Raw genomic sequence first — 26,919 nt, forward strand, 5'->3', positions numbered from 1 at the left:
CAAGTGCAACCAAAGGACCAATAAGAACAAACCACAGATGGGCAGCCACTAGTGAGTGCCAACAGTTCTCTTATCAAGCCTTTTACAGTGACTCTCAAATAAACTTTGATGTTTATTGCAGTATCCTGGAGGTACTCTGAAAAGTTCATGGGCTTAAGAATAATCAGGTTGAAAGTGTACTGGCTGGAAACATCTCATGGTAGCCCAGCTCAAAGCCCAGTGCTTCAGTGCTTATGTAGTCCAGGTCCTTTTATGTCTACAGTTTGGGGATGGGGTGGGATGCTAAATGAAAAAAAAAAAGTGTCCAACAAATGCCTACATTGTGTTATCATTAGCTGGAATGCAATTTTGTGCTTTGCCAGGGTTTCTATCTATAAAGCCCATGGCAGCAGGGACTTGCAGCAAATTTAGCATTATTTAAGAGATTATAATCTCTTAAATAATAATTTAAGAGATTATTATTTTTCAACATGAGCCAAAAAAGTAATTTTTATAGGGTATAATGATAGGAGCTCTTTGTAGATCATATATATATGTATATATATGTATATATAGATGTATGTAATGTTTGTGCCCAGTAAATGTTAGCTCCATATATTTTCCCATGAATTGCCCAAGAGCCAGGGTGGGCTCAAGACATAGAAAAAGTCTATCTAAGATTGGGCTGAGAGGCAATTAGTAGAAAGATGCCCAGGAGGTATATGAGAGTGGTCAAAGGATAATAACAGAAAAAAAAACAATACAAGGACGGAAACCACGTCCTAGAAAAAGCAAGAAGGTAATCCCTCAACAAACCTAAAAGGAGACTGGTTAACTATGGAAGAGTTAAGCTGAGCTAAGACTGCCAGAGATGTAATGGAATGCTGGTCCCAGCATGGTGCCTCCCCTCTCTGTAGCCTTCCTTTACCCCCAGTGGCTGCTAAGGTACCTTTGAAACACAAATCAGATATTTATATTACAATTCCTAACAGTAGGAAAATTACAACTATAAAATATCAACAAAATAATTTGGTGGTTGGGGGCCACCACAACATGGGAACGGAATCAGGAACTGCATTAGGAAGGTTGGAAACCACTGCAAAAGGGTAGGCTTTGCAGCACTCACAGCCCCACATCTCCCTGCAAAGACACAGTGAGGACACACTGGCGAATACAATCTTAACCCTGACAACAACTCAACTTTGTGCTGAGTACTTAAATAAGAAGAAAAGCAAGTCTGAACAGTTTTTGCTACTTTATTTTGTTATAAGAAAGTATTTCAAAGTACAAAAATACTAGGGTTTCATTGCTACAGTTAGAGTGGCTTGCAACAGCTCTCTCTCATGGATTACTGCTCCTGATAGGGACCTGACAGGCTCATTCTATATCCCAAATTTTAGCAAAATTTCACCTAAATGTCTCCTCTATGTTCTCTGTGATCAACATGGCATTTCCTGGTGATGACATGGAATTTCAAGCTCTATAAATGCTGCTTAATATTCTCACTCCTTAATTTCATAGATGACATCTATTTTCATAGGTGAGAGTCAGGGATGGATAACTGTTCGGAAACCCAGAGGATGCTGCAAGCCTCATTCTCAGGCCTGAGGGAGCAGCCAGCATGTGAGGATGATTGACTTGGAGCTGCCCCTGACTTACCAGTAAAGCCCTCTGCTTACTACTCTCTTGATTAAAGTCTTGAAGGCAGTGGCTCTCAACCTGTGGGTTGTGACCTCTGTCAGATAGTTTGCATATCAGATAGCATATCAGATATTTACATTGTGGTCTGTAAGAGTAGCTAGATTACAGTTATGAAGTAGCAACAAAAATGATTTTATGGCTGGGGGCCACCACAACATGACGAACTGTATTAAAGGGTCGCAGCATTAGGAAGGCTGAGGACCTGCTGCTGTAAGGAAACACACTTTCCATTTCCCTGGTATTTATGACTGTTAGATCTCACAAGGTAGTGGACAATCTTGTTTCCTTTGTGAACTTTCTAGATATCTCTAACGGATTGCCCAGTCCTGCTCTGTGCTCTGGTGCTTGGCTGATGTCTTGTCTGACACTCACTGTTTTGCCTTATTGTTAGTGTTTATGAGTTCACGTCTCTCCATCACTTGGTAAATCGGAAAGGATGGATCCCGAGATCATTGTGATACTGTTTATCAAAAATGACTATTAACTGATGATCATGCCGTAAGGAGGTCTTGGGTAGCTGATGCAGTGATGAATGTGAGATCACTTGGGTATGAATCCCCTGCCCCCTGCAAGCATCCATGGGAGCACTGTCATCACGTCACTTTCAAAAGGATACTGCATTCCACACTGTTCTTAACATTCTCTTTCTTGGAACCTGCACAACAAGCCTACCACAGGCTGCCCCTTATTACATAGAAGCCTAGATCGTATTTCTAAAAGGGAAAGAAAATGTTTGGCTGCAGTTCACCAGGAAGAAAAACAGATCTAATAAACACTTTTAAAATTAAAAAAAAAGTTATCCTCCATGTGTGGTTTACACTAGATTTAAGGTCTAGAGGGGTGAAGGCAAAGTGGATTTGAAGAGTATTTCACTTTCGTAGTCCCTCAGCAGACACAATGCTGAGACTGAAATTTTGGGTTAAATTCCTCTATGGATTTTTGCATGGTTACTCCTTCTTAGTTCAAGGCTTTTGGTCACAATACTGATGGTTTGAATGGGTTCGAATGTGGAATCACGGTTGTTCTTTGATAATACTTAATACTGGGTTTTTTGTTTGTTTGTTTACTTCATGAAATGAAGACAGGAAAGCATATTTACAACTCAAAACAATGAAACAGAAAACATAGAAGGAAGTCTAATAGAAAACACTGGTAAACTAGCGCGTGTTAAGTGCCAGGGACATATTTATATAAAAAGTAAGTCCGAGGGAAAATTCTACCCCGTCATTCCTCTTCTCCCAGCCCCAGTAAGTAACAAAGTGGCTTATCCTATTGTATCTGCCATGGTTTAATGCTGTACAAGTGTGGCCTGCTCAGGGCATCCATGGACTTCTTATACATTTAGTGTCTTGCCACGGAAGTGTCTTGATGCAGAGCTGGTGGAACCAACTGTCTGGTCAGTTGGCTCCAGGCGACTCTGTGTACCAGACTACAAGAGTGCATCAATCAAATCAAGAAAGACAAGAATCCCAAAGTTCCCTAAACAATAAGCTCCATATGTCTGTTTTTTCCCATATGTACCTCACCATGAGGTAAACTTCTGTTCCAATGGACAATGTTCTCGATGGATACCTTTTTTGTGGAATCTTCACAGTTCGAAGATCAATTGATGTACCTTCAACTTCCCAAAGTGCATCAGGAGAGGGGCCCACTTCTTGGCTCAGTGACAAAGCCCATCAGAGTTATGCTTTAAAGCCAGTCTGAGTGTTTGACATTTGACACAGCGTGGGCATGGCTGCCAGAAGTGGAGGTGCTGCCATGGCTTGGTCCTGGGATTCTAGAAAGTCCAGACATTTTATAGCTGGTATGATGCCCCTTCTTGTCATGCTCCAATAAACTCACTGCTTGGAGGTGCCACCCGTAGGTACTCTGCATTTTCAGCTGTGGGGCCCTTAAAGATGCCATTTGGCTTGGTTTCCTTGGGGAAGAAGTCCTGCTGGTAGTCAGGGTTGTCTAGGCTCATTTGGTGGCTGCCTTTCTGGATCCAGAGTGCAGGGCTGTTAAACCCACTACTGAGACAGGTAGGCTGGGCAGTGTTGAGATACTCAGGGTTGCCCACGGCATTGCTGTGGGGATTTTGATAATGCAGGTCTCTTCCAGGAGCTGGATGCAGGGGCTGATTGTGATAGACAGGGTTCTGCACAGAGCCTGCTGGCCTCTTGGGAACAGATTGGTTTATATATTCTGAAATGAAGAAGAATGCACATGTGAATTAGTAAAGCTTCATCCCAAGATCCTGATGCAGAATTCCATGGCTCACTGCAAGCCCTGCAAGTGTCCTCAGCAAGACAACCGATATCCAAGAGCAAGGAAGTTCTGGGAACACCATGAAGACTACCAAGAAACTTATGATACTTTCTGTATTTCTCAAAGCAATCAGCATAAGCGATTTTTGCAAGTTTAAAGGATGATGTGATGTGTGTGTGTGTGTGTGTGTGTGTAAGAGAGGAGACACATGTATCCATCTTTTATATGCAGATACACACACACACATACACATGCATGCACGCATTATACATACATACATACATACATGGCCACTTTCACCACTTGCTTTCAAGCCAACAAATCTGCAGAAAACCCAACTGTAACATGTATTTGCCACAGACCTCATAGCATGATACGTTCTCTCTGTTTTGCCTTTTTATTCCCTATAAATTTGCCACAGTCTCCACCTCTACATGGGGTGTGCCTCATTCAGGCACACTGGATGTCACAACTGACTTGTGCCTGAGAAAATGGCAGTAGACACCAAGGCTGGTGATGGCTTTCTGAGCAAGCTACTCACCAGGTACAGGGAGGAATGCATCATCTATGTTGTCCTCTGTTACAACACCTGTGGGGTCGGAGCTGTACCGCTGCAAGAAGGTGTCTTCTTTGACACGGCAGCTCTGTGGGTGGGAGAGGCAAGTTTACTCCAGTGGGGAATACTCAGCCTTGATCACAATCTGTGTTCCATCATAAGGCAGTCACATGCTACATGTGGTTAATGAACACTTGAAATGTGTGAGGAATTGAATTTTATATTTTATTTCATGTTAGTTAAAATTGAATTGGTGATGTAGTGGCTCCTGACAGCACAATGCAGGCAGAGACTGAAGCACTGTACTTCATCATGGTCAGTGTGACATGTAAGAGTAGTGCCAACACTGGTGGTTCCCCCACAGATACTGCTAGTTTGTCTGGTGGAGACCTAAGCATCTGCATTTCTAACAGCTTCCAGGTGGTGCTGAAGCTGTCTGCCCATGAACCACACTTTGAGGGGTCCTATGATAAGTGATCACTAATTGTTGGCCTTCGGACTCCAGTCAAAGAAGCCGTGGTATGGAAAAGAATGTACAGGAGGGAAAGCCAGTGTGACGTGGGCTAAGTTGGGCACTTTCCCTGTATAGCTTATTTGATTCTGGTTTATACCATGTCCATACATACCCCATTTCTATTAATGCAAGCCACAGTGGAATTGTTGCTAGTTGCACTCTGGGGGGAAAAAAAAAAGAAAGCAATGTTGGTCATGTACACTGGTACTTTCTCATCCATTTCCGTTGAATGCAGGAGGTAGGTCTCACAGAGTAAAAATATTTCAAGGCGTTTAATGTGTCGAATGCTTTCTTGGAGAGAAGAATTTTTGTCTTAAATTACAGCTTTAGAAAAACATAGGCAATTAAATAACTAAAATCCTTAGTTGTTGATTATAATTCCAGGTTCTATTTGGTTAGAATGTATTCCTTTTTTTTCTAATTAAAATATGGAAAATGGAAGACAAATCAATTTAAATAAAGAGGGGAGGCATACCAGAGAACTCAAGAGGGGAGTCCTGGATGTGGACGGGCTGTTGAAGAAGCCTTGCTGTGGGATAAGATACTCATCAGCATCAACTACATCCTCCATGTCCTCTTCATCCATCAGGGCTCGGTAAAAGTTGGAGTCTGTAGGGCTTGGCAAGTGCATTCTTTCATCCCCCTGGTACAGAGATTTTGATACTATTAGAAAGGGCAAGGGAGCTTGCTCTGCTTCCTGGCTATAGGAAGCAATAGGTGCCTACGGGTTTGCCAGTTTAGTTATAATATAATCCCTATGGTAGCTCTCATATATACATCCCTTTTCCATCTCAGTGTGTGGCTACTTTGGAATATAATAAAACACAGAAGTCTCCTGAGTCTAACAGTCTCCATATGAAAAATAGTTTAAGAGAGAGGAGAAAAGAAAGCTGTGGGAACATTTAACCCCGACTACACAATGCTATGCCACTGCATAATGATTTTTCATACATCATTTTACTGAAGCTTTAAATCCACAAAGACAAATTATCTTGATTTTTGTTCTTCCAGAATTAGAACTAAGCCGATTGGTTGTACAAAGTGGCACAGGCGTGAATAGGGAGTCAGGGAAGGAAGCCATGTAGGTTGACAGTGAATTCTTGCTCCTCTGTTTAGCAAAGACATGGCTCAAATCAGCCAAAATATGAGGTGATACTTGCAAAAGAGGAACAGATTGGGTCCAGGTTGGACTGCTCAAATGCAATGATGACTTGGAGTTGGGTGGGAGCCACCACTTATCCCCATGCAGTTCAGTCATTGTATCATAATGGAAGAGGCTCCAATGCACAAAAGGATTTATTATCAAGAACATACTTCACAGACTGTGTTAACTCAGCACAGTGGCATCTGGAGCTTTTGGAGAGATTTTGACCATGTAAGAACAAACTTTGACCTGATACCTGGATAACAAGGTAGCGTTGTGGGTCTCGGGCCATTTTGGAGAATTCAAGAATCAACTCTCGGAACTTTGGGCGGCTGTCAGCATCTATCATCCAGCCTGAGAAAGAAAGGAAGCCAAAGCAAAGCAATTAGAACCCTGGAAGAAACGACAAGGAGGGCATTGCTTTAAGTGATGCTGTGATCTTGCTAGGCAAATGGATAATGAAGGCACATAATCTTTGGGAGAGCCTTGGCACATGAGATAACACTGATTAGTTCTTGAAGTACATGAGAAGTTGTTGTAATACCTTGTGGATTCATTCCCAGCCCTCTACACCAGTTTTCAGTCAGAGTAACAATAACATATACGGTAATGGTTTTACGTTTGTCCTTCCTTAGTCATCATTCTTGCATTATGATCTTCAGTGACCACAGGGTTTTACTGTGGGCAATCACTGCTGAACTACCCTGACTTTGGTATGCCTCTGTGTTTTCTTTGTCCTAATCCACAGCTTTCTAAGCTAGAAAATAGATTCAATTTACAGAAACGTCAAGGCCTTGTTGCATTCTCCATTCAGTTAGCATTCATGCAATTAACAAGGCTGAATCTGTGTTTCATCAATCAATCAATCAATCAATCAAGCAATCAAGCAAGCAAACAAGCAATATCTATCTTTCTGCCTCTCTACCATCTAACAATGTATCTTTGCATCGATCAATGAATCAATGTATATGTATATATGTATATGTGTATGCATGTATCCATCCATCAATCTGTGTATCAATTATTTATCAGTGCTGGGGACTGAACCTCGGGTGTCATGATTCTAGTATTTTCTGGGTAAAGCTATATTTAGTAGTCACAGAGGTTCATTGCTTTACCAATGATCTAAAAATAGATCCAGCAATGGAGAGGATAAACTGTGCACTAGAAATCCTTGTGCCTCTTGGGGATTTGATTTATTTTTTCAACTGGTCATCAAGCTATTTTAGGCTAAACTGCTATGTGACCTTGGACAAATCATGTAACCTTTCTGGGCCTCAGCTTCCTCATCTGAAACCAAAGCAGTGAAAATAGATTAACTCCCTGGTTCAAAGTTCAGAGAATACATTGTTATTTATGATAAAGCAGCCGTGCTGGTTAGATTTCATCAACTGGAAATGAGCTCGAGACATCTGGGAAGAGAAAACTTTAGCTGAGAAAATGCTTCCAGTAGATTGGTCTGTCAGCAACATTCTGCTGATTAATGAGTTATGTGGGAGAGCCCAACCCACTGTGGGCGGTGCCATGCCTTGACTCATGTTTTTCTGTTGTCTAAGAAAGCAGGCTGAGTGAACCAGGAAGAGGAAGCCATAGGCAGAGTTCCTCCATGTCTGCTTCAGTTTCTGCCTCCAGCTTCCTGATTTGAGCTTTTTCCCTAGTTTCCCTTAATGACAGACAGTAAGCTGTAAGGCAAGTAAAGCCTTTCCTCCACAAGTTGCCTTTGGTCCGTGTTTTATCCGAGCAACAGAATGCAAACTAAGACCGCTGCTCTGTCATTTTCCTATGCTGTTTCTATGCCAATGCTATGACATGTGTACTATTACTTTCAGAGCACAATTAGAGATTTGTGTGGAATACTAGCACTGACCAAAATGCACACTCCTTTCGGGATTAAGATGATTAACTGCATAAATCCAGTTTGAAAGATTTAAGCCAAAGCAGAAACAAAGATTGTATCAAACTCCCATGGTTACTCATTGTTAGGCATTTTGAAACATTAAGTTTCTCTAGCAACAGGTCTCAAAATGTAATACAACTTTGTAAGTTCATTGAGCAACTCAGATCATAGAATATCTGGGAATAATGGCTTAGGAAAGACTTTAGTTTTAATTTATTTGCTTGCAAATATGGGCAAATATGAGGTCAGGATGAGTCAAGCAAGTGATTCCTAAAGAATGCTTGCTGGAGGTGTTTATGATGTTTCTGGAACTGTGAGCCTGACTTGAAGAATGATGCTGTTTCTTCGGGGAAATGAAGGCCTGGGCTATGAGTGTGGATGGTCCCCCAGTCACTCACACTTGACCATGATCATGTAGACATCAATGGTGCAGATAGGTGGCTGTGGAAGGCGTTCTCCTTTCTCTAGGATGGATGAGATGTCACTTGCTGGTATTCCATCATAAGGCTTGGACCCAAAGGTCATCAGTTCCCACACGGTGACACCTAGGCAGACAGAACAGGCAAAGAAAGTCATTGCATTGTGAGTTAATGCTTAGCACACCACCTAATCCTTAGCCATTATTGTTAGTAAGTATTTTAAAACCTGTTTCTGTAGCCTTGAGCCACTGGTTTGAGGGGATTTACCTATCAAGTAAGATAATAGCATCTGTTTCATGGCATGGCTTCAAAGATGCAGTAAGATCTTTTACAAAAAAGTTTAGCTAAATGTGAGGCATATAGTTGCTGACTGATAAGTGGAATAGTTATAACCTTAAAGACAAGGACAACTGTGGAGCCCGAGTTTGCTACAGAACAAGGTCTGCCTACGTGCACAGCTGTTCTGAGAACCTTATACTCAAGGTAGTGCAAGCAAGGACCTTACAAAGCAAGGCTGTAAACTGCAGCTGGTCTTTTGAGGGGTCTTTTGATACATAACACTCTTTGTTCGGTAGCTAATACAATCTGATGCATCTGCTTCTGTGAGGGAAAATGTTCAGGGCAACCTGAATTTGTGTACCTTGGTGATGACCACCCATGTCTGGTTCAGAATCAATTATCCCTTTCCCCTTTGGGGTGAGAGTTGTGTATTATAATGACACGGTTTCTAACCTTTCCCTGAACTGCCTGGGGGAAACTCAAGGACCAAGTGCCTGACACAGGAACCAAGGACATGGCTAGTTAGGCCACAATAGGTTCAAGATAAGCGAAGAACAAGCAAGGGAGGCTTGGCAAGAGTGGTCATCCTGTGAAGATGAGACATGGTGCTGTGCATGGCTGTGCTGTATTTAGACGAGCTGGGCCCTGGTAAGGTGGTCTTCCTTGAGAACAAGCAGTAACTACCTTCCCATTCTTTCTTCCTCCCCACAGTTATCCTCATGGATCCCCTTGCCAAGCTCCTTCCTCTCTTTGACACAGAGAGATTAAATCAAGCACCACATGAAACAACAGTCTTAGCCATTTCATAAGAAAACATTATTTCTCTATCAGAAATGCTTCTGCCATGAAACCTCCTTTGCTGTCTTCCTTTGGTTCACATCAAGTTCACAGCAGGAGCTTTTGTTTGTTTGACCTCTGCAGGCAGAAGCTTAGCTCTCATTTGGGTCCTCTTCCCCCCATGACCTTCCCTGCAGCATGTGTTCATGGCTGTCCCTAGTGATACTTGGTGTGGTAGTTTAAGCTTTATTTCCTTTGTCAGAGTCTCTTAGTTCAGTAGATGGACACGCTCACTGTCTTGCAAGGTAACACTTGCCTATCAGAGCATATAATATCAATTAACAAATAATAAGAGCCGACTTAGCCTCAGTACAAATTCATTAGCGTCAGAGTTTGACTCACCATAGCTCCAGACATCGCTTTGGTGTGTATAAATTCTGTGTAAAATTGATTCCAAAGCCATCCACTTGATAGGCACCTTGGGACGATGTGAGATAAAATAGCAAGAAGACTATTAGCTTAGAACTAAAACATTCTGTCACTCTAGGTGTAATTACAGTTGACTAATGAGGAAAATTGAGTGACCTTTCTGCCATGCTTTAGGCCTATGCTCCCTCTCGGTAGGGGAAGGGGTTAAATTTACCAGAGAACAGGTGGGCCCTGGAGTTACCTCATGAAAGCTGCGGCTGAGAACATTTTGGGCAATGAACTGTTTTGATGAACTGAGGCTGTGGTATTTCCCTGCAGCCCTAGCTCCCAGACTTTGGGCATGTTTTTAATAACCAAGTTCATGGGGTTGAGAGTGCTATTTAGAGATACACTGACAGCATGATAGGAGGGCTGTAGCTGGGGATGGCTGAGGGGCTTTGGGGGTTCCGGCAAGGCTGTGAACCTCTCACTGCTGTGACAGAGACTTTGAAGGGACTAAAAACAACACAGAGAGAAGAGAGCCAATTTTCTCAGTGGCAGTTCTGGCATGAGTCATAGACTCACCAGAACAACCCAGCTTGTTGAATATGAGTCTCAAGAGAGGGTGCTACTAAATCCATGGTCATATTTCCCAGCTGGTCTTTTGAGGGGTGTTTTCCTTCTTGAGGAGGGATTAGAACTCATAGTTGTTAATAGTCACCTGGAGATGGGAACTGGCTCTCGTTGGCCTCTGAACAGGTCTCCCTCCTTACTACTCCCACTGAAATCCATTCACAAAGTAGAGGATGACCCTGACTAGATTCAGGTCATGGTGGCAGCTGCTCTGACCCCATTCAGAATCTTTGGCAAATGCTGACCACAGCTGACAGGGAGGGGGGATGGGTCTGGGTTGTCAGGAAAATGCTTCCTGATCTACTCTCGGGACTTACTTTGCCCCCCTCTGCATGATATTCTTTCTCTTCAGCACCAAGCAGTTTGGCCAGCCCAAAATCTGTGATCTTGACATGCTGTGGTGTCTTCACCAGTACATTCCTGGCTGCCAAGTCACGGTGCACCAAACGCCGATCTTCCAGGTAGTTCATGCCCTGAAACACAGAGGATGCTGCAGTGAGGGAGTGAACCATCTGGGGATCCTCAGTGTCATGGGAAGATAGCACCCATGCACCTGAACACAGGGTTAAATCCACGAGAATCTCTAGGCTGCTCAACACCAAGGACTATATTTTTAGCCTTTGTACTTTGCTTGATACAGTTGGCAAACATTTGGAATTATCTGGAATGAATGACAAGACATATGAAGGAAGCTATAACCACATGTGATCAAGAACTTTTCTCCATCCAGATACTCAGGTTGCAAGTAGAAGCAGCCAGAGGAAGAGTAAGGCTCAACTGTCAGGTGCAGACCTCAGGTTTCTGCTTCGACTCCAGCCTGCCGCCTTGAGCTTCAGGAGGTCTACTGTATCAGCTCTATCCTTATTTAAAGGGGGTTAACGCATATCTCACCAGACTATGGCAAAGCAGGGCTGGTTGCATTCCAGACACACTTTCGTCATGTTCCTTGGGCTGTCGTATGCGAATCCCTCACTGATAACAAAGAACACTTTGCCCAGCTTTACTTTCAGTGTCTTTTTTTTTTAAAATTTACTGTTTTTAAAACCACAACTATTTGAACATTGAATATGTTTTACAAACACCACCCTCTCTCACTTCCTTGACTGTTCCATAATTATGCTGCAATTGTTATCATCAATATAATAGCAATAAAGACATACTGCTTGACATGTAGCTAGCACACTGAAGCCAAATGAGTTCCCAGAAACACTTCCTTTGAAACACCATCTTTACTTGAACTTTCTGGTGTCCCTGTCATAGGCAGTTTTCCTCCCTTCTGGCTGATGGGCATCACTTTTGGCCTCTACTCCTTCTCTGGTGTGGGATCAGCCGAACATGACTCTCTTGGAGTTTGCCTCCATGGAGTCTGCTGACACTAGCTTACCAGCAATCCCTTCTCTGTGCCAGGCTAGTCTCTTCAGGAGGCACAGGTGAGAAAGAGTCAAATATGCTGATGCTGTGTCTGTTTTTGCTTCCACCACTCTCCTCTATTCACAAACACAGCAGACCTCTCCTCTCTAGCCTGCAGCATGGGCCCCATTTCCTACTTCCTATCAGATCGATGCTTTTTGAATCTGCTGGCACAGAGCTGACCTGGAGCAGTTTGTTGAGGACACCCTGGAAGTAAGTAAGATTTTAGCCAGCTCTTCTTGTTCTAGTGTTTTCGCAATGATGGAAGCACCTCCACTTGGATACACTCTCAGAGTATACCTACAGATGAGGTTCACCCCTGAAACTTTCAGGCAAACTGTTTGCTTGTTTTTGCACCTATTATTATATAAAAGATTATTGTTGACTTGGCCTATCCAGTGAAATAATGTTCCCCTTAAGAGCAGAACCGGCCATCTTATGAAAGTAGATTTCTACAAGAACACCGTCAAAAACCCAGCACTGGGTTCCCTTATGGAAACCCTTGCTGTCTTTCTTTCCTTGGAAAATGCAATCACTGTCCATGCCTCTTGTGAACATGAATGTCCTCCTCTTCATTGTATTTATTAGGAAGCAACTACATGTTTTAGATGCTGTTCAGTTCACGTGTTTCTTTTTGAAGATTTGTATTTATTTCCTTGTGCAAGGAAATAAAGGTGAAGAGTACTTGGGTCTACTCAAGAGGATGCTGGCAGACTCTTCGCTGGACTAGCACTTCCAAATTAGGAATCATAGAGGGATTGGAAGTGAAAGGACAAGAAGGAGCAGAAGCCAAAGAAACACTTCCAAACACACAGCTCATTTTCTCTGCCTCTTTCTCTTGTCTGGTTGAGCTCCGGAGGCTGCCTCCTTCCTCAGTTCCAGCTACCTCTCTGAGCTACGGAGCTGTTACTCTGTCCTAGTCTTTACGGCCTTTGTATCTTATAAGAGTAAGGTCTCTATATATTGAATATGACGAACTTTTCCCCACTAGGAAAGGAGTAGTGCTAACACTTAGCCTTCTCTAGGTAGGATGTCCTCATTGGTTCCCTCCTTGCCTTTCTCCCCTGCCTCTCTCTCCAGTCATGCCCCTTTCTTTCCTCTCCTCTCCCCCATCCTTGCCATCTCTTATCCTTGCTGTCTTTATTCTTCTCCATGGTGCCTTTCACTCTTTCTTCACACTGGAAGCTACTGTGTGGGACAAGTCACATACAGTGTCTATGCAGAGGACCAGTCACCCCCTGTCTTTCCTCCTCTGCTTTTGTCTAAATCTTCTTGCGTTCTGTCCATTTATCATGCTTACAAGGAAGACTAGAGAGCTCATTTCAAACTGCATTCTACTACCAGTATTGACTCTTATTTAGCTGCTTTAACTGTTTAACAGACTTAGATGTGGTGGTGCATGCCTGTAATCGGAGCATGCCAGGAGGATCTGGAGTTCAAGGATACTATCGAATTTAAAGCCAGTCTGGGCTATTTAAGACTCTGTCTGAAACAGCAATAAAATGTTCCGTACAGATTTGGTTCATGAGACACATTTTGAGCATTTGTTTAAAAAAAAAGAACAATTGAATGATAGCAGCAGTGCCAAGTGCTGAGGACTCCAGCCACATTGGAGATTAGCCCTATCTTCCCCTGCTGTGGCCTTTCAATGAAACTTGTCAGCTGGGCCAATGCTGCCTGTGCTACCAAAATCAAAACAACAAAAGTCTAGCACTTGGTGGTATGTCAAGAGAGCAGTGTCATTGTGTGAGTCTGATAAATCCACAGAACCCCCCCCCCCCTCGCAAGCTCAGCACATCCACAGGCTTAGGGCTGTAAAGGAACATCTCGGCTTTTAAGTTTCCTCAGGAAAAAAACAGCTTGGAAAAGTCTAAGGTACACAGTTCAGTGAGGGTCTTGCATGAAGTAAACTGGGGACAGAGAGATTAGATTTATTAGAACCTAGACTCAACTCCATCCACTTCACTCTGCCACACACTTTCAAGGTAGTTCAAGAGGCCATCTCAGAACCCAACTGGGTTATATTTTAACTGGTTGCTACAGATAAGAGCTGTGCTATTGCTCATGAACTCTCTGAATCTAAACAGTAACATCAGCACTGACCCCAGTGGGGTCTCTTGGAAGTCTCATTTCCTGATTCTTTTTACTATATTGAGTTTAACATATTTATTTTTGTCTCACTGCTACAGAAAAGCGAGAATGGATTTTGAACAGCCGAGTTTACAAAGTGATTTTTGAAGAGTGGAACTTCAGGATAATAAAGCTGGCCTTGTCATCTGCCTCACAGGGATATCAAAGGTCTTTATGGAACACTCTGTTGCAGAGAGAAAAAAAAAGACTGAGTGTAGACAGTGGCATTTGAAGACTGCTCTCCCAAGAGCTGTATATCTCACATATCTTGGGCAAAGTTCAGATAGGCTACTGCAGGATCCATTTCTGTGCTGCTCTAGAAACCACAATAAAGATAAGCCCAGACTTAGTGGCCTCCTCATTTTCCTGTGCAAGGAGGGATAGGAGCTGGGAGACATAAATGTAGTTATATATTTTTCACTTTAAACGATAAAAGGAAAAGACTTTTAAAAATCAAAATAAAGCAACTCTTTTGGACCTTTTAACATGGGTACTGTTGTGTTGTGCGTTTATGAGATGTGTACTTTGAAGGATCTTATGAGTCCTTCTTTCTGGCCCATTGTGGATAAGAACAGTGGGTACATTGAAGCACTCTCTAATCTTAGTCCCTGGGAGTTCCAAAGGTTATATGTACAAAAGAGAATCCTTTTTTTTTATAAATGGTGAGAAAAGGATAATTCTCTTATAGTTTACCAATCTATACTGGTTTCCTCCCTACCTACCACCATCCTCTCCTTCCTTCCTTCTCCACTTTCAATCTTCTTGACAGTTTAGCTCAGACAAGGAAAGTGTACAATCACCAATATCTACAACACTTTTGAAGCTGGTCGCTTTTGTAGGTCACCTAAGGTATTTGTGGGGTAATCCATCCTACTTTGAAATGCTAAGACTTGAGTTTGTTCTGAGCTACTAAAGGCATCTGGGAAGTTTTCTTTGCTTGTATAGAAGTAGAACAGCTTAATACTGAGACATATTGCCACTAACCCAGGAGCAAAGTTTTCTCCTCATCACCTGGGAAAACATTATGTTCCTCCCCTTTGGGGGCATACACTCTACCACTTGGCTAGTTCTATATGGCACAATATGGTTTCCTTGAGAATTCCCAAACAGAGGTACCACAGGCAAAGAATGAACTGCCCCAAATGTGGAAAGACTGCCAGTCAAAATAACCTTAAGCAAAATACAACAGCACAAAATACAACAAGTAACAGGTTGAAATTATGATTAATATTACATAGAAAACTGTCTTAAGAGACAATCAAACCTCAGAAATATATTCAGAATTGCTGTTTATGGTGGGCACTATCATTCTTTCAGAAGGGTAGTTTTTAGAAGACACTCAAACTTCCAGTGTGAACTGAAAGTTCACTGAAATAGTAATCCCATTTTGGTTTGGGCAAAACTCCTAGAGACTCTCTGTGTAATATGTTTGTGTATAGCCGAAATGGAATGAAGGGACTTGCATGGTAAGTGAGTATTCTGCACTGAGCTATGCCCCATTCTTAAGAGGACTCTCTTTTGTGGAAGTTGAGATGTTATGTTTTTAAGAACCTCTGGTGACCTGGGCATCAGTAGTCATGCAAGAGAAGTCAGCCCTAGGGAAGTAGAGTTCTAGTAGTTCTACCCCGATATGGGGATACAGCTCGGTCAACTGTACAGTTGGGGAAAGTGGTCACAAACTCAAGAATAAACTAGACTTCCCAGAGATAAGCATGTGGAAATCAAAAGAAAGGAATAAAACTTGAGAAAGGAGTGCATCACGCCCTGCCTTAGGGAGTGTTAGAGAAAATATGAGAGAATTCCAGAGTTCAGGAGTGAGGACTTGGGTACGCCTTCAGACACCATCCTATATCTAATATATAGCTGTTCTGGGTTAGGCAAAGGTCAGCTACTGAAGCAGGTTGAATAGCCCCAAATTTTCATATTTATTTGGAACTTCAGAATGGAATCCTATTTGGAAAAGGGATTATAAAAATCTGATTGCCTACAGATGTTGAGATACATCGACCTGGATTTTGGATGGGCCCTAAGTCCAATGATTGAGACCTCTTTTTTTTTTTTAATACGTATTTATGGGATGCAACTTGATTTTTGTATGTATTCCTGATATGGAGAAACTAAGACAAACTAAGTAGCATAGTTGTAACCTCAGCTCTTTGTGGTTACTGTTGTCTCGGTATTTTCCAGTCTTTATGTGAAGAGAGAGGGGCTCCAGGACACAGAGACAGGGGAAAAGTTGGATGAATAAAGAAATATGGACTCGGCGATGCTGATACAAGCTAAGGAGTGCTGAGGACACCAGAGGCTGAGAGGCAAGCAATGATTCTCCCAAAAACCTTTAAAGCCAGTGCCCCTAGAACATTCTGAGGTTGGACTGCTGACCTCCAGAATTTTGAGGAGACAGCTTGCATAGAGACAGCTTGCATAGTGAGCAGACCGCAAATCTGTAGGGCCTTTTCATGGTAGTGCCAGGAAACAACTACACACAAGCAATACACATTTAGCAGCAAGAAAAATCCACAGCAGCTGGGTCGCACGCTACCCTGTTCTCAGACTATTGTCTAACACTCATAATTTAACTCTTATAGTCTGTGTAAAGCATCAAGACAAACAGTGGGCAGAGGCCGGCATACATGGCCATACTAGCTGGAGAGGATGGAGTGGTCCCAACTTTCCAGGTTGCAACTGAAACATCTCAAGTGGTATAACCATATAAAGGACATTTTGTAGTTTGGATTGCTGGAGAGGGGGCTGTTGCTTTTCCAGCATGGCCCAGAGTATCATACCAAGCACATCTCATCCTATGCCACAGCTCTCAGAAAGCTGGTCTTGTTGTATATGCATGCAGTTGTGTCTTTGTTAGAGATGGGTGAAGTGAGTTCAACATAGTTCTGCTACATGCCTGGAGCAACCGCCACCATGACCAGGATTTGTACACACTAAGAACCAGTCCAGATCGGGAAGCCCATTTTCCTCTGCTCCTGTGGTCCCTTACACGTCCTTCAACATCTTACCCAACTGTCTAAAGAGGATGGGAACAAACATCAGGCTTTACCACAAATTCCTTAAATTCAGTCATGTGAAAATCTACCCATAGAGTCAGAGAATAAGCCTAACTTTCCAAGTTTGGTGCCAAAATATGATGCAGGGCTGAGACTGTGATGGGGGAAATTTGAGATGAAAGTTTGAGTCCTTAGGAGGCCTATAGATAGTTAAATACTTGATCTGTTACTCTGTGCTCATCCTCAGCCCTGTGGGTGGAAGGAGTGTCCAATTCCTCAGCCACTCTCTGGCTCAGAAATATGCCTGTAATTAGAGACACTGAAGTAGCCCAACCAGCGGCCTCTTTAGGCATGAACACCAGGCTTGATGCTGGTCCTTATCTTGTCCACATGTCCACACCATCGCCATCTCCTTAATCTGCCTTCTTCTGGTCCCACTCTGTTTTACTATTAAGTCCTAACTGAGGAAATAATCCATGCTGTCCCAGAAATTGCCACAGTGTTCATCAAAAAGAACTCCAGAAAAACAAAGACAACACCCAGCGTTGTTGTGCACCATGTACTGAGAAAACTGTTCATGTGAAGTGGCTAGATTTTCCACATGAAGCATGTGGCCATTGGTTCGGTGTTCAAGTCAAGCAATTGAATGTAATCTAAAATAAGGAAAACGATATATCCTGTATGCAGACACACACACATATCATCTCAGCAGGTACCCAGAGTGGAGAAGCTAATGGGTCTTCTTCCCTTCTCTGAGATCATCCTTGCTGCTTTTCTTAGTGCTCTTACCAAGGATCACTCTCACCCCTGGAAGACCAGGGTGGAGTGCAACAAGTCAAAGTGCTTTGTACTATATTGAAACATTGATCCTGCTTCTGAAACCTGTCATTGAATCTTTGGGTACTTCAGTGGGCAGACCTCCCAATGTGCTTACCTTTGCAATCTGCACACACCAGTTGAGGAGGTACTGGGAGCCAATGTTGTCCTTGTGTTCTCGGACATAGTCCAGGAGGCAACCGTAGGGCATGAGCTGTGTAATGAGCTGGACAGTGGAGGTCAGACAGATGCCCAGGAGGCGGCATACATGAGGGTTGTCCACACTAGCCATCACATAGGCTTCCTACAAGGTAAGGACAATAGATGAATCACAGTTGTTTCCTGACTGGTGGGAGAGGCACGCATATCCCTTTCTGGGTAAAATGAAATGCCTTTTTTTTTTTTTTTTTTTTTTTGGTTTAAAAGTATGTACTCTGACAAGTGTCAGGTTATGCAAGACTATTAAATGCTAATACACTGTAGGATGTAGACTCCTTTGGGATGTTGCATGTTAAAAGGAAAAGACCCAAATGGAATTTGCCACTGGCAAAAGCTTTGATGAAAAATAAAAAGACATTTGAATCACCATGATATTTCAGAGTTTAGGAAATGCCACTATCTTCCTTGAGACCTTCCTCCGTACATACTAAGGCTAGTGGTGATGTTATGGTTTTATGGGATCCAAGTTTGGATCTCAGTATGCCCTTGACAGTGGATGGCTTGCTCACTTCATCAGAAGTGAGCATGGGTCTTGGTACTGTAAAGACTGCATTTTTCAGGAGAGATCTCTGAGTCAGCGGGTGTTTTAGATGTTCTAGGTGTTCTCCTTTCCCAACATGGAAGACTTGATCCAGACTGAACTGTGAATAGCGGCAAGAAACTTTGGTCAAGAAACCAGCACATGAAACCTCTGCAAAGATCAACCAGAGAAGCACTTTCCACTTCCAGTCTCTGAAATGGATATTCATGCATTGGAGACCCACATATACATTCACACGTTCACACACTCACGTACATACTCACACTGAAACGCCCACACATACCCCCACACACTCACATACCCATGCTGTAGTATATAAATCTGTTTTACATTTTCTTTCCATTGCTTGGCCTAAATTTAAACTGGAAAGTATATGGGAAAATTATTAAGCCGTGGGATTGCCAGAAAAGCACAGATCACATCTCTCCTTTGGGTCTGGGAAGCTGTACAATCATAACAGCAGTGAAATCCTCCGGCTCTGCCGATTTTCTTGAGATGTGTTTGAGATTTGGGCACATATTGTATTCATTTTAGAGGGGGAGAAAAACATCTGCAAACTGGAACAGTTTGAGAAGCTTAACTGCCATGGGCTGATGATGCCTGGGACAGGAACGGAGCAGGGGGCGTGGGTGTCAGGCCACACAGAGCCTGGAGCCCTGCCAGTTGGTCCTACTAAAATATGATAGACAAACAGAACTGGGATGTCACTTCCTGCCTACACCCAGCACAATGGGAGTGTTGTGTAGTCACATGCAAAAGTTAAAGTGAGCTTTGTTCTTCTCTGCTTATTTTGGAAGTTGGGAAGATGCATTGTGACCCGCAGCAAATATGCTTGGTATCCCACAACAATCTTTGAACCAGCTGCAAGCAGGCAGCATTCATAAGGGAAACCCTGATGGCTTCTGTCCCAGTCTCACTAGAGGCTGGTTTGTCCCTGAGGCTTCGGTGACCCAGAAAGGCCACTATTTGTCACTATTGATAATAAGAGATTTGAGTCCTTCCTTGCTGTCTTACCCATCTCTGGGTTCATTGTGTTATGAATGGAGGAAAAGGGTCCCAGGAGATGCTAAATTTTTTGAGAGTCTTGAAGTCATAAATCTTAAAAATGAAAGGTAAGAGGGCCAGTGAGGTGATTCACCGTGTGATAGTGCTTGCTATGGAAGGCTGAAAGCTCAGGTGTGATCCCTGGAGCCTATAGCCTGCTTAGAGATGTACAGAGAGAACCAACTGCACAAAGCCATCCTCTGATCTCCACACATGTGCTGTGGAATATCTATCTCAGGGCATTCCCCTGTCATGTACAGATGTATATGAGCTCATGAGTATACACACACACACACACACACACACACACACACACACACACACACACACAAGAAGAATGAAAGGTAGGGACCTATGAAATTTAAAAGTCTTTACCAATTAATTAAGTCACTATAATCCATGACAGGGGAGATAGATAGGGGAGCTAGACCACAGAGTGTGGGGTTTCTGGAATCATTTTCAAGTGCAAGGCAGTATTTAAGAAGCATGCTAACTGAGGGCTTTTCTTGTGGCAATGTTGATTGATGTGCTACTTAGTGCCTTGTTGAAATCACAGGCTTTGCTTCCCTCAGCAGAAACCAGTTCCTCCATGTTCCTGCCCCCACTGAGCCTTCCAGCAACAGCGCATGGCCTTGTGCTAAAGGATAGACTGGATGTCTGGCAGACCCAGCCTGTTGGTAAGCAACCCAGGAGGTTATCTATCATCTGCTAGCTGCTACAGTCACAACAGCTAACACACAAGGAGAAGACCAGAGGTGACAAGAACGAAAAGTCAGGGAGGAGGGCAGGGGAAGCATGAGCAATGGAAGGAGAAAGGGGCCAGAGAGAAAGAGCAGAATGGGCGCCTCCAGATGAGGAGTGCACTTGAATTTTATGCCTTTACTCTTTGCTCCTCCAAGGTTTCCAAAAGCAGATCTCCAGCTTCTTTTCTGGAACATAGTTATCATTCAGAACAATCTGTCCTTATGTTATTATCTTATAAACAGTGCTCAAATCCACATTATTGGGTGTAATTTGTTAGCTCATCCAGAACGAATTAAGACACAAACTAAGGAAGCAAGATTGACTATATGATTTTCTTTTTAACAAATGTAAGTGAAAGACTAAGTAAAACGTCTTCACAGGCCCCTGGCTACTTGTCCTTGGTTATGTTAATAAGACTTGGCATTGATTTGTAAACTCTAAAATTAAAGATAATTTTGCTTGACAAGTGTATTGGCAGCATGCATGATTTTCTGCGACATTGCATTCATGAATCATCTCTCATTAGCAATGTGCAATGTGGAGCCCCCCTGAGCATTCTCTGCCTTTCTTCAACTTTTTGTCTCAAGTTAGGTGTAGTCTTTAACAACTATTGGAAGCCCTGTTAGATACTGAAGTGGGCCCTATCCAGTTCCAAGATGGTCTCTTTGCATTACGTTCTTTGTACTTCCATTCAGTCCTATTGTGGGCTAAGAAAGTTAGAAAAAAAGAGGGAAATTCAGTAGAATTAAAAGTAAAAAAGATGTTCTTACAGAATATCCTAAATGCTTCAGCAAGTACCAATCAGCAACATGGGGGAGGGTGATGTTTAAATTGGTTGGGAGAGGCTTAGAAGGTGAGGTAATGGTCTAGTAGGCTTCACACTATTGATAGCTGGTATCTTTTATAAAAGCCATTACAAAGATAGGTAATAGAGCAAAGCAAAGTGAATCCTCATTTCAGATATAGTGGTGCACTCGGACTCTAGTCATAGAAATCTGAATGACTTTCTTTATGCCCCCATTCCCTCATTTGTAAAACCTGTAGTGTGGGCACATCCCTCAGTCACTGTCGTAACACATGCTAAGAAGCGAGCATCAAGACTGGCCCTGGGAGGAGAACGTTAACTCTGAGTTTTGATTCTTTGTGGTTCCGGAGTACAGTAAGTCTTGGGAAGAACTGTATTTTCTATATCAAGAAGGACAAAAAGAGATAAAAACTGATTGTTTATGATATAATGATGGGAAAAGCTTAGAACAGAGCATTGTGATGCAAGAGGCAGAATCAGTGGTTTCTGAGACGAGGGGTGCACTTGAGTTTTATGCCTTCACTCTTTCCTCCTCCAACGTCCCTATAAGTAGAACTGCAGCTTCTTTTCTTGAACATAGTTATCATTCAGAATATTTCCAAACGGTCCTTATGTTATACCTTATAAACAGTGCTCAAATATACATTATTGGGTGTAATTTATTAGTGCATCCAGAATAAATTAAAACATGAACTAAGGAAGCAAGATTGACTATATGAAATTGTGGTTAGCGAGACATAAAAGAAAACTCACGTCAAGGATTTCTTTGTTGGCTTTTGGAGATGTGGCTTCTCTTAACTCCTTGATGGCCACTGGGATTTTTACTTTCTCGCCTTCTGGGATCCAGAGACCCTGAGATTAAGAAGAGGGCTGACATTAACTTGAAATAATCATGCCAGCAACATGTTGCCTTGTGAGCTGGATTAATTTTTATTAAGGATCCCAGTCCTCAAGGGCTCTACATTACAAATCCAAGAGTGCTGGGACTCTTCATATTTCAGAGGTTCTTAGCTATCAAGCTCTAAGAATCCGAATAATTTTTGGATCAAAAGGCACAAATACCATCCCATATCAGAGAACACTCTCTTTACAGCAAATGGAGATTATCACAGAAAACCACAACTGGACAAAATGCAGAGATCAACTTCCAGTTGTCCAGAGGAGGTGGCAGAAATACTGTTAAGAGCCAAAATACCAGAAAGTCTGCTGTGAAATGGTTTTTCCTAGAAACGGCTCATTAACAAGTTGAGAGCATTGCAATATCAATGGACATGCTAAGGCAGAAAGGGGAAATTGCATGAGGTCCTACCCTAGGGGGATAAAAAATTATAGGCAACTAATGACCGGAGAGAAGGTAATTAGCTTCTCCCAGAGATGAGATGAGCCCCCTTATTTGTGCATATGTATGTATACACACACACACACACATCTGTATATGCAGATATACATAAATGTATATTTGAGAATCATGATGAGAAAGGAGTTATTGACTTAAGAGTAGGAGTCATGGGAAAGGGAGAAGGAAGGGTTCTTGGGAGGGGAGGAGGAAGAAATGGAAGGCAAGAAAGTGATGTAATTTTATTCCAATTATTTAAAACCATTATATAAAACTCCCAAGAGTTTTAATGGCCCACACCTATAATTGTAGCCCTTGAGACACTATTGAAAGATGATTGAGTTTAAAATCCGACTGGGTTACATAGTAAGAGTCTGTCTCAAAAAATAAGGGTCAAAAAAAATGTATGCTTGAGCGGGTGTAATGGTTTGAATGACAACTGTCCTCCATGGCCTTGGGTATTGAATACTTCGTTCCTAGTTGATAGCACTGTTTGGAGAAGTGTACGCAGGGCACTGTTGCTTGAGCAAGTACATCACTACAAGGGTGCTACGAAATTAAAACTTTCACACTACTTCCGTTCATCCTTACTGCTTTGTGCTTGCATTTGAAGATGGGAGTTCTCATTTTCCTGCTCCTGCCACTGGGCCTGCAGCCTGAAGCCATGCTTCCCTGCCATTATGAACTCCAACCCTCTAGAATTGTAAGCTAAAATAAAGTCTTCTATAAGTTGCCTTGGTCATGGCGTCTTATTACAGCAATGGAGAAGTAACCAATACAGCTAGCTATAAATGCAGTGTGGATCATTCAGAATTTGAACTGGAATCAGACTTTATGAAAAATGGATCTAGGAAAGAAGACTGAAATGCTCATTCAGTGACTTATTCTAACAGTTCAAGAAAAGCAGCTACATTCCCAGTCTACGTTTCTATCGTGGTCTATGAAGATGTTTTTGATTTCACAGTGATAACAAAAAAATAAATCCATTTCAATAGCCTGGGGAACACTAATTCTACACCTTCGATAAAACAGGTAGATTGTGATAAATCAAATTACTGAGGAATCTGATTTACCCACACAGGGCTGGAGAGCACAGCAAACACTGTTCCCAGAAGCCTAGTGCAGACCTGTCTCCAGGAAGCCTAGTGCAGACCTGTCTCCAGGAAGCCTAGTGCAGACCTGTCTCCAGGATGTTACCTTATACACTGTGCCAAATGCTCCCGAACCCAGAACTTTGATCTTTTTGAATTCTGTTTCCTTTAATATCCTCAAGTGGGCTTGGTTTGGAGCTTCTCCGCTGGGTGTGAGAGGTTCCACGAGCTGTGAAGAAGGGAACAGACCTGAGATGCTACCACCACATTCCAAAAATAAGTGGCATTTAATAGTAGATTCATTCCGAGCCAGAGTGTCCAGCACCTAAAAGCATGGGACCATGCTGTGTTCAAAGGAGCAATGTGTTCAAAGGAGCAGTGGACATCTTTTAGTTAGTACATAACTACTATACATTAGAAACACAGAGCCTTTAATATAGGTGTTTAACACATCTACATTTGAGAACTGCATTTTCCATTTCTGTTTTAATTGTCAATCAGTTTTACTTGAAGTACAGTAGCAAGATAAATGTTATACCATAACCATTTGGTCATCTCTGGAATACATAATACCTCCATGCTTATGAAAGACAAAGGCTTCATAATGTAGTGCCAGACACAGGTGCTGTACTAAGGGCTGTGAAGCCTAAGCATGGCATAGAGATGCCACAATGGAGCTGCCGCCATAAGATTTCTGTATCTCTTTTTGTGATTCTTTTCCTAGGTACACAACCAGGAGCTACCGGGTCTCAGGCAGGCCTCCACTAAGCTTTGTATTTCGAAAGACACCGTGCAAAAACATATATGCTTTGTTGAATGGAGTTTTCCAAATACAACTAATTGTGTATAATTGGACTTTGTTTTTGATTCTTCCACCATAACATATAATAATAATGACAATTATGTAAGTGCTATGTTTGGGCAAGTGTCTTCCAAAGACTCATGCGTTTAAAATGGACCAGGAATGATGATGTTGGGAAATAGTGGGGCCTTTATGAGTCTGGAACTACATGGAGGCTTTTAGGTGACTGGGGACAAGGTCTAGAAGGGACTTTGCCTCACTAGCTCCATCTTTCTGGCATGAGGTGAGTCAATGTGCTCCACCATGCACTCCTATCTGAAGCCCAAAGCAATGTTGCTTACCAGAACCCTTAAAAACCATGAGTCCAATGAACCTTTCTTCTTCAAACATGGATTTTCATGGGTGTTTGTTACAGTGATGGAAGGCTACAACAATGTCTAATGTATGAAATTCCACATTACAAATTCTCAGAGGAAGATTTTTTTTTCTCCTAGAAAGCAGTTAATGGTAATAAAGATGCTATTGATCCAGAGGCAACCAAGTCTCACTGCTCACCTCTCTCTCTTGAAGCAGGCGGCGTAGTGTACGCTTTCGAACAATGTGACGCCTTCGCATGAATAGGCCGATTCCAAGGGCCACCACCACTATGAAGAGGAGGCCACCCACAATCCCAGTGGCAATAGATGGTATCTTTGGCCTGGAATGAGAGACAAGAGAAGGTAATATGGGCATTCCATACATGTCCTGCACCTTTGATACAGTGATAACATTTAAAATTATCTCAGAAATTGGGATATGGGTGACTTATATAGAGGAAATGACTGGTGGCTAAGTCCCAAGGCAAGGTTGCCAACATTTTTTAGCTTCTCTGCCTGAAGTCAGTTTCCTTTTCTACATTTAACAGTTGAGGTTTCATCTGAACTTCTATCACTATTATAATCATTTTATAGGCTTTTGATGATTAAAATATTATTATAAAATTCAGAAAATAGTCCAAGACAAGAATTTTAAGAATACTTTATTTTTTGGGAGTTTCGTACATGAGTACTATATTTACATACATCATTACTACCTTCCCCCTTCCCCATCAACTTCCTTCAAGCCCCAAGTTGTAAATATATAGACCAGCTGTGTCCGTTTAGTATTGCTTATATGTGTATGTGTTTAGGGCTGATCACCCGAAATTGGATTACTTATCAGGGACTTGTCTCTGGAGAAAATTGATTCCCCCTCATTTAGCAGCTATTAATTACTTGTAGCTTTTCATCTAGGGGTGTTTTTTTGACTTTTGGTTTTTGGTTTTTTTGTTTGTTTGTTTTTTGTTTTTGTTTTTGTGCAGGTGATATGTAGACAACTGCTTGAGAATTCACGGGTACAGCTTTCTTTCATATATAGAAGACACTAAGAGCAGACATCCTGGTCCTCTGACTTTTACAGTCTTTCTACCCTCTCTGCCACGATGTTACCTGAACCTTAGGTGTAACGCATTTAGTGTAAGTAAGTCCTGCTTTTTATATAAACTTGCATCTTGTCCTTTCTAGGAGAACACACATGCAATTGAAAAAAATTGTCAGGCATTTTCTCACAGCCATGTTGGGAGAACTTCCAGGCACATTGAGACCCCTGATAGGGTCCCCTACTTTTAATGAGATCCCTAGGTGAATGAATGAGCTCAGTAGAAACAAAAGCTGACAGGATTTAGATATAAAAACCATCACCATTGCTGTGACTGTTGCCCCAATATATCCTCAAACCCCAGGAATTTGTTAACTTTGCCGTCTCACCAAGGTCAAGTCTAACTTTGGAAAGATGAGAAATCAGAAGTCATGTGTTCAATCTTATGAAGGACTATCTGAATTAATATTACTAATTCTGAATTTGGGGTCTTTAAGGACTATTTTTCATTTCTTTTATGGCTAGGCTGAAAGCTATTATCCTTAAGAATCTACCTCAAGTTGAGTTTCTGTTACATTTATTATTATTTGCAAGAGAACATGTTAATGAATAGCAAAGATTTGGTATCAGCATTATTTACATATAGATAAGGTACCAAAGTCCTCACAGACCTGACTTAATTAAATCAACTGTACATCATGAAATGGTGGTTTGCAACATTTCCTACTTAGGGAGTACAAGTCATTTCCTGAGCTTTAGAAAACAACCCCCTATTAATAAAAATTAATGAGTTTTCAGCAATATTGGAATATATGAGGAATGATTTGTTTCAGAGCATATATTGAGAAGCTACAACAGCAAAGGCAGGTGGTTTAGAAAAGAAAACTGTTAATAAAGTAACGATTGTAAAGAATGGTCACTGACTATTTTAAAGGTGGGGTTGTACAGAGAACCATTTAAGAAAGTCTTGGATGCTGCCTGGGAATACAGGGGGGCATTTTTCTGGGGAAGTGTCCTTGGAAACTAAGAG

The 26,919-nt window shown here is 42.1% G+C and overlaps 1 protein-coding gene across 2 annotated transcripts in view; it reads right to left on the bottom strand.

The window, feature by feature from the left end:
- Nucleotides 1-1,219: 1,219 nt before the first annotated feature.
- Egfr (epidermal growth factor receptor) overlaps nucleotides 1,220-26,919 on the bottom strand; it is a 160,036-nt gene continuing 134,336 nt past the window's right edge. For both annotated transcript variants that reach the window (XM_021175457.3, XM_029483270.2), the window contains exons 17-28: nucleotides 25,050-25,191; nucleotides 23,799-23,921; nucleotides 22,019-22,117; nucleotides 18,031-18,216; nucleotides 10,872-11,027; nucleotides 9,916-9,991; nucleotides 8,437-8,583; nucleotides 6,398-6,495; nucleotides 5,473-5,640; nucleotides 5,110-5,157; nucleotides 4,469-4,571; nucleotides 1,220-3,864 (exon numbers count right to left, since the gene is read on the bottom strand). In XM_021175457.3, coding sequence (XP_021031116.1) covers nucleotides 3,503-3,864; nucleotides 4,469-4,571; nucleotides 5,110-5,157; nucleotides 5,473-5,640; nucleotides 6,398-6,495; nucleotides 8,437-8,583; nucleotides 9,916-9,991; nucleotides 10,872-11,027; nucleotides 18,031-18,216; nucleotides 22,019-22,117; nucleotides 23,799-23,921; nucleotides 25,050-25,191 — 1,708 coding nt within the window. In that variant the 3' untranslated portion in view covers nucleotides 1,220-3,502. The remainder of the gene's footprint in view (nucleotides 3,865-4,468; nucleotides 4,572-5,109; nucleotides 5,158-5,472; nucleotides 5,641-6,397; nucleotides 6,496-8,436; nucleotides 8,584-9,915; nucleotides 9,992-10,871; nucleotides 11,028-18,030; nucleotides 18,217-22,018; nucleotides 22,118-23,798; nucleotides 23,922-25,049; nucleotides 25,192-26,919) is intronic.

The sequence above is a fragment of the Mus caroli genome, unplaced genomic scaffold (genome assembly GCF_978045245.1).
Source record: "Mus caroli unplaced genomic scaffold, Mus_caroli_1 scaffold_13, whole genome shotgun sequence".
Lineage (NCBI taxonomy): Eukaryota > Metazoa > Chordata > Mammalia > Rodentia > Muridae > Mus > Mus caroli.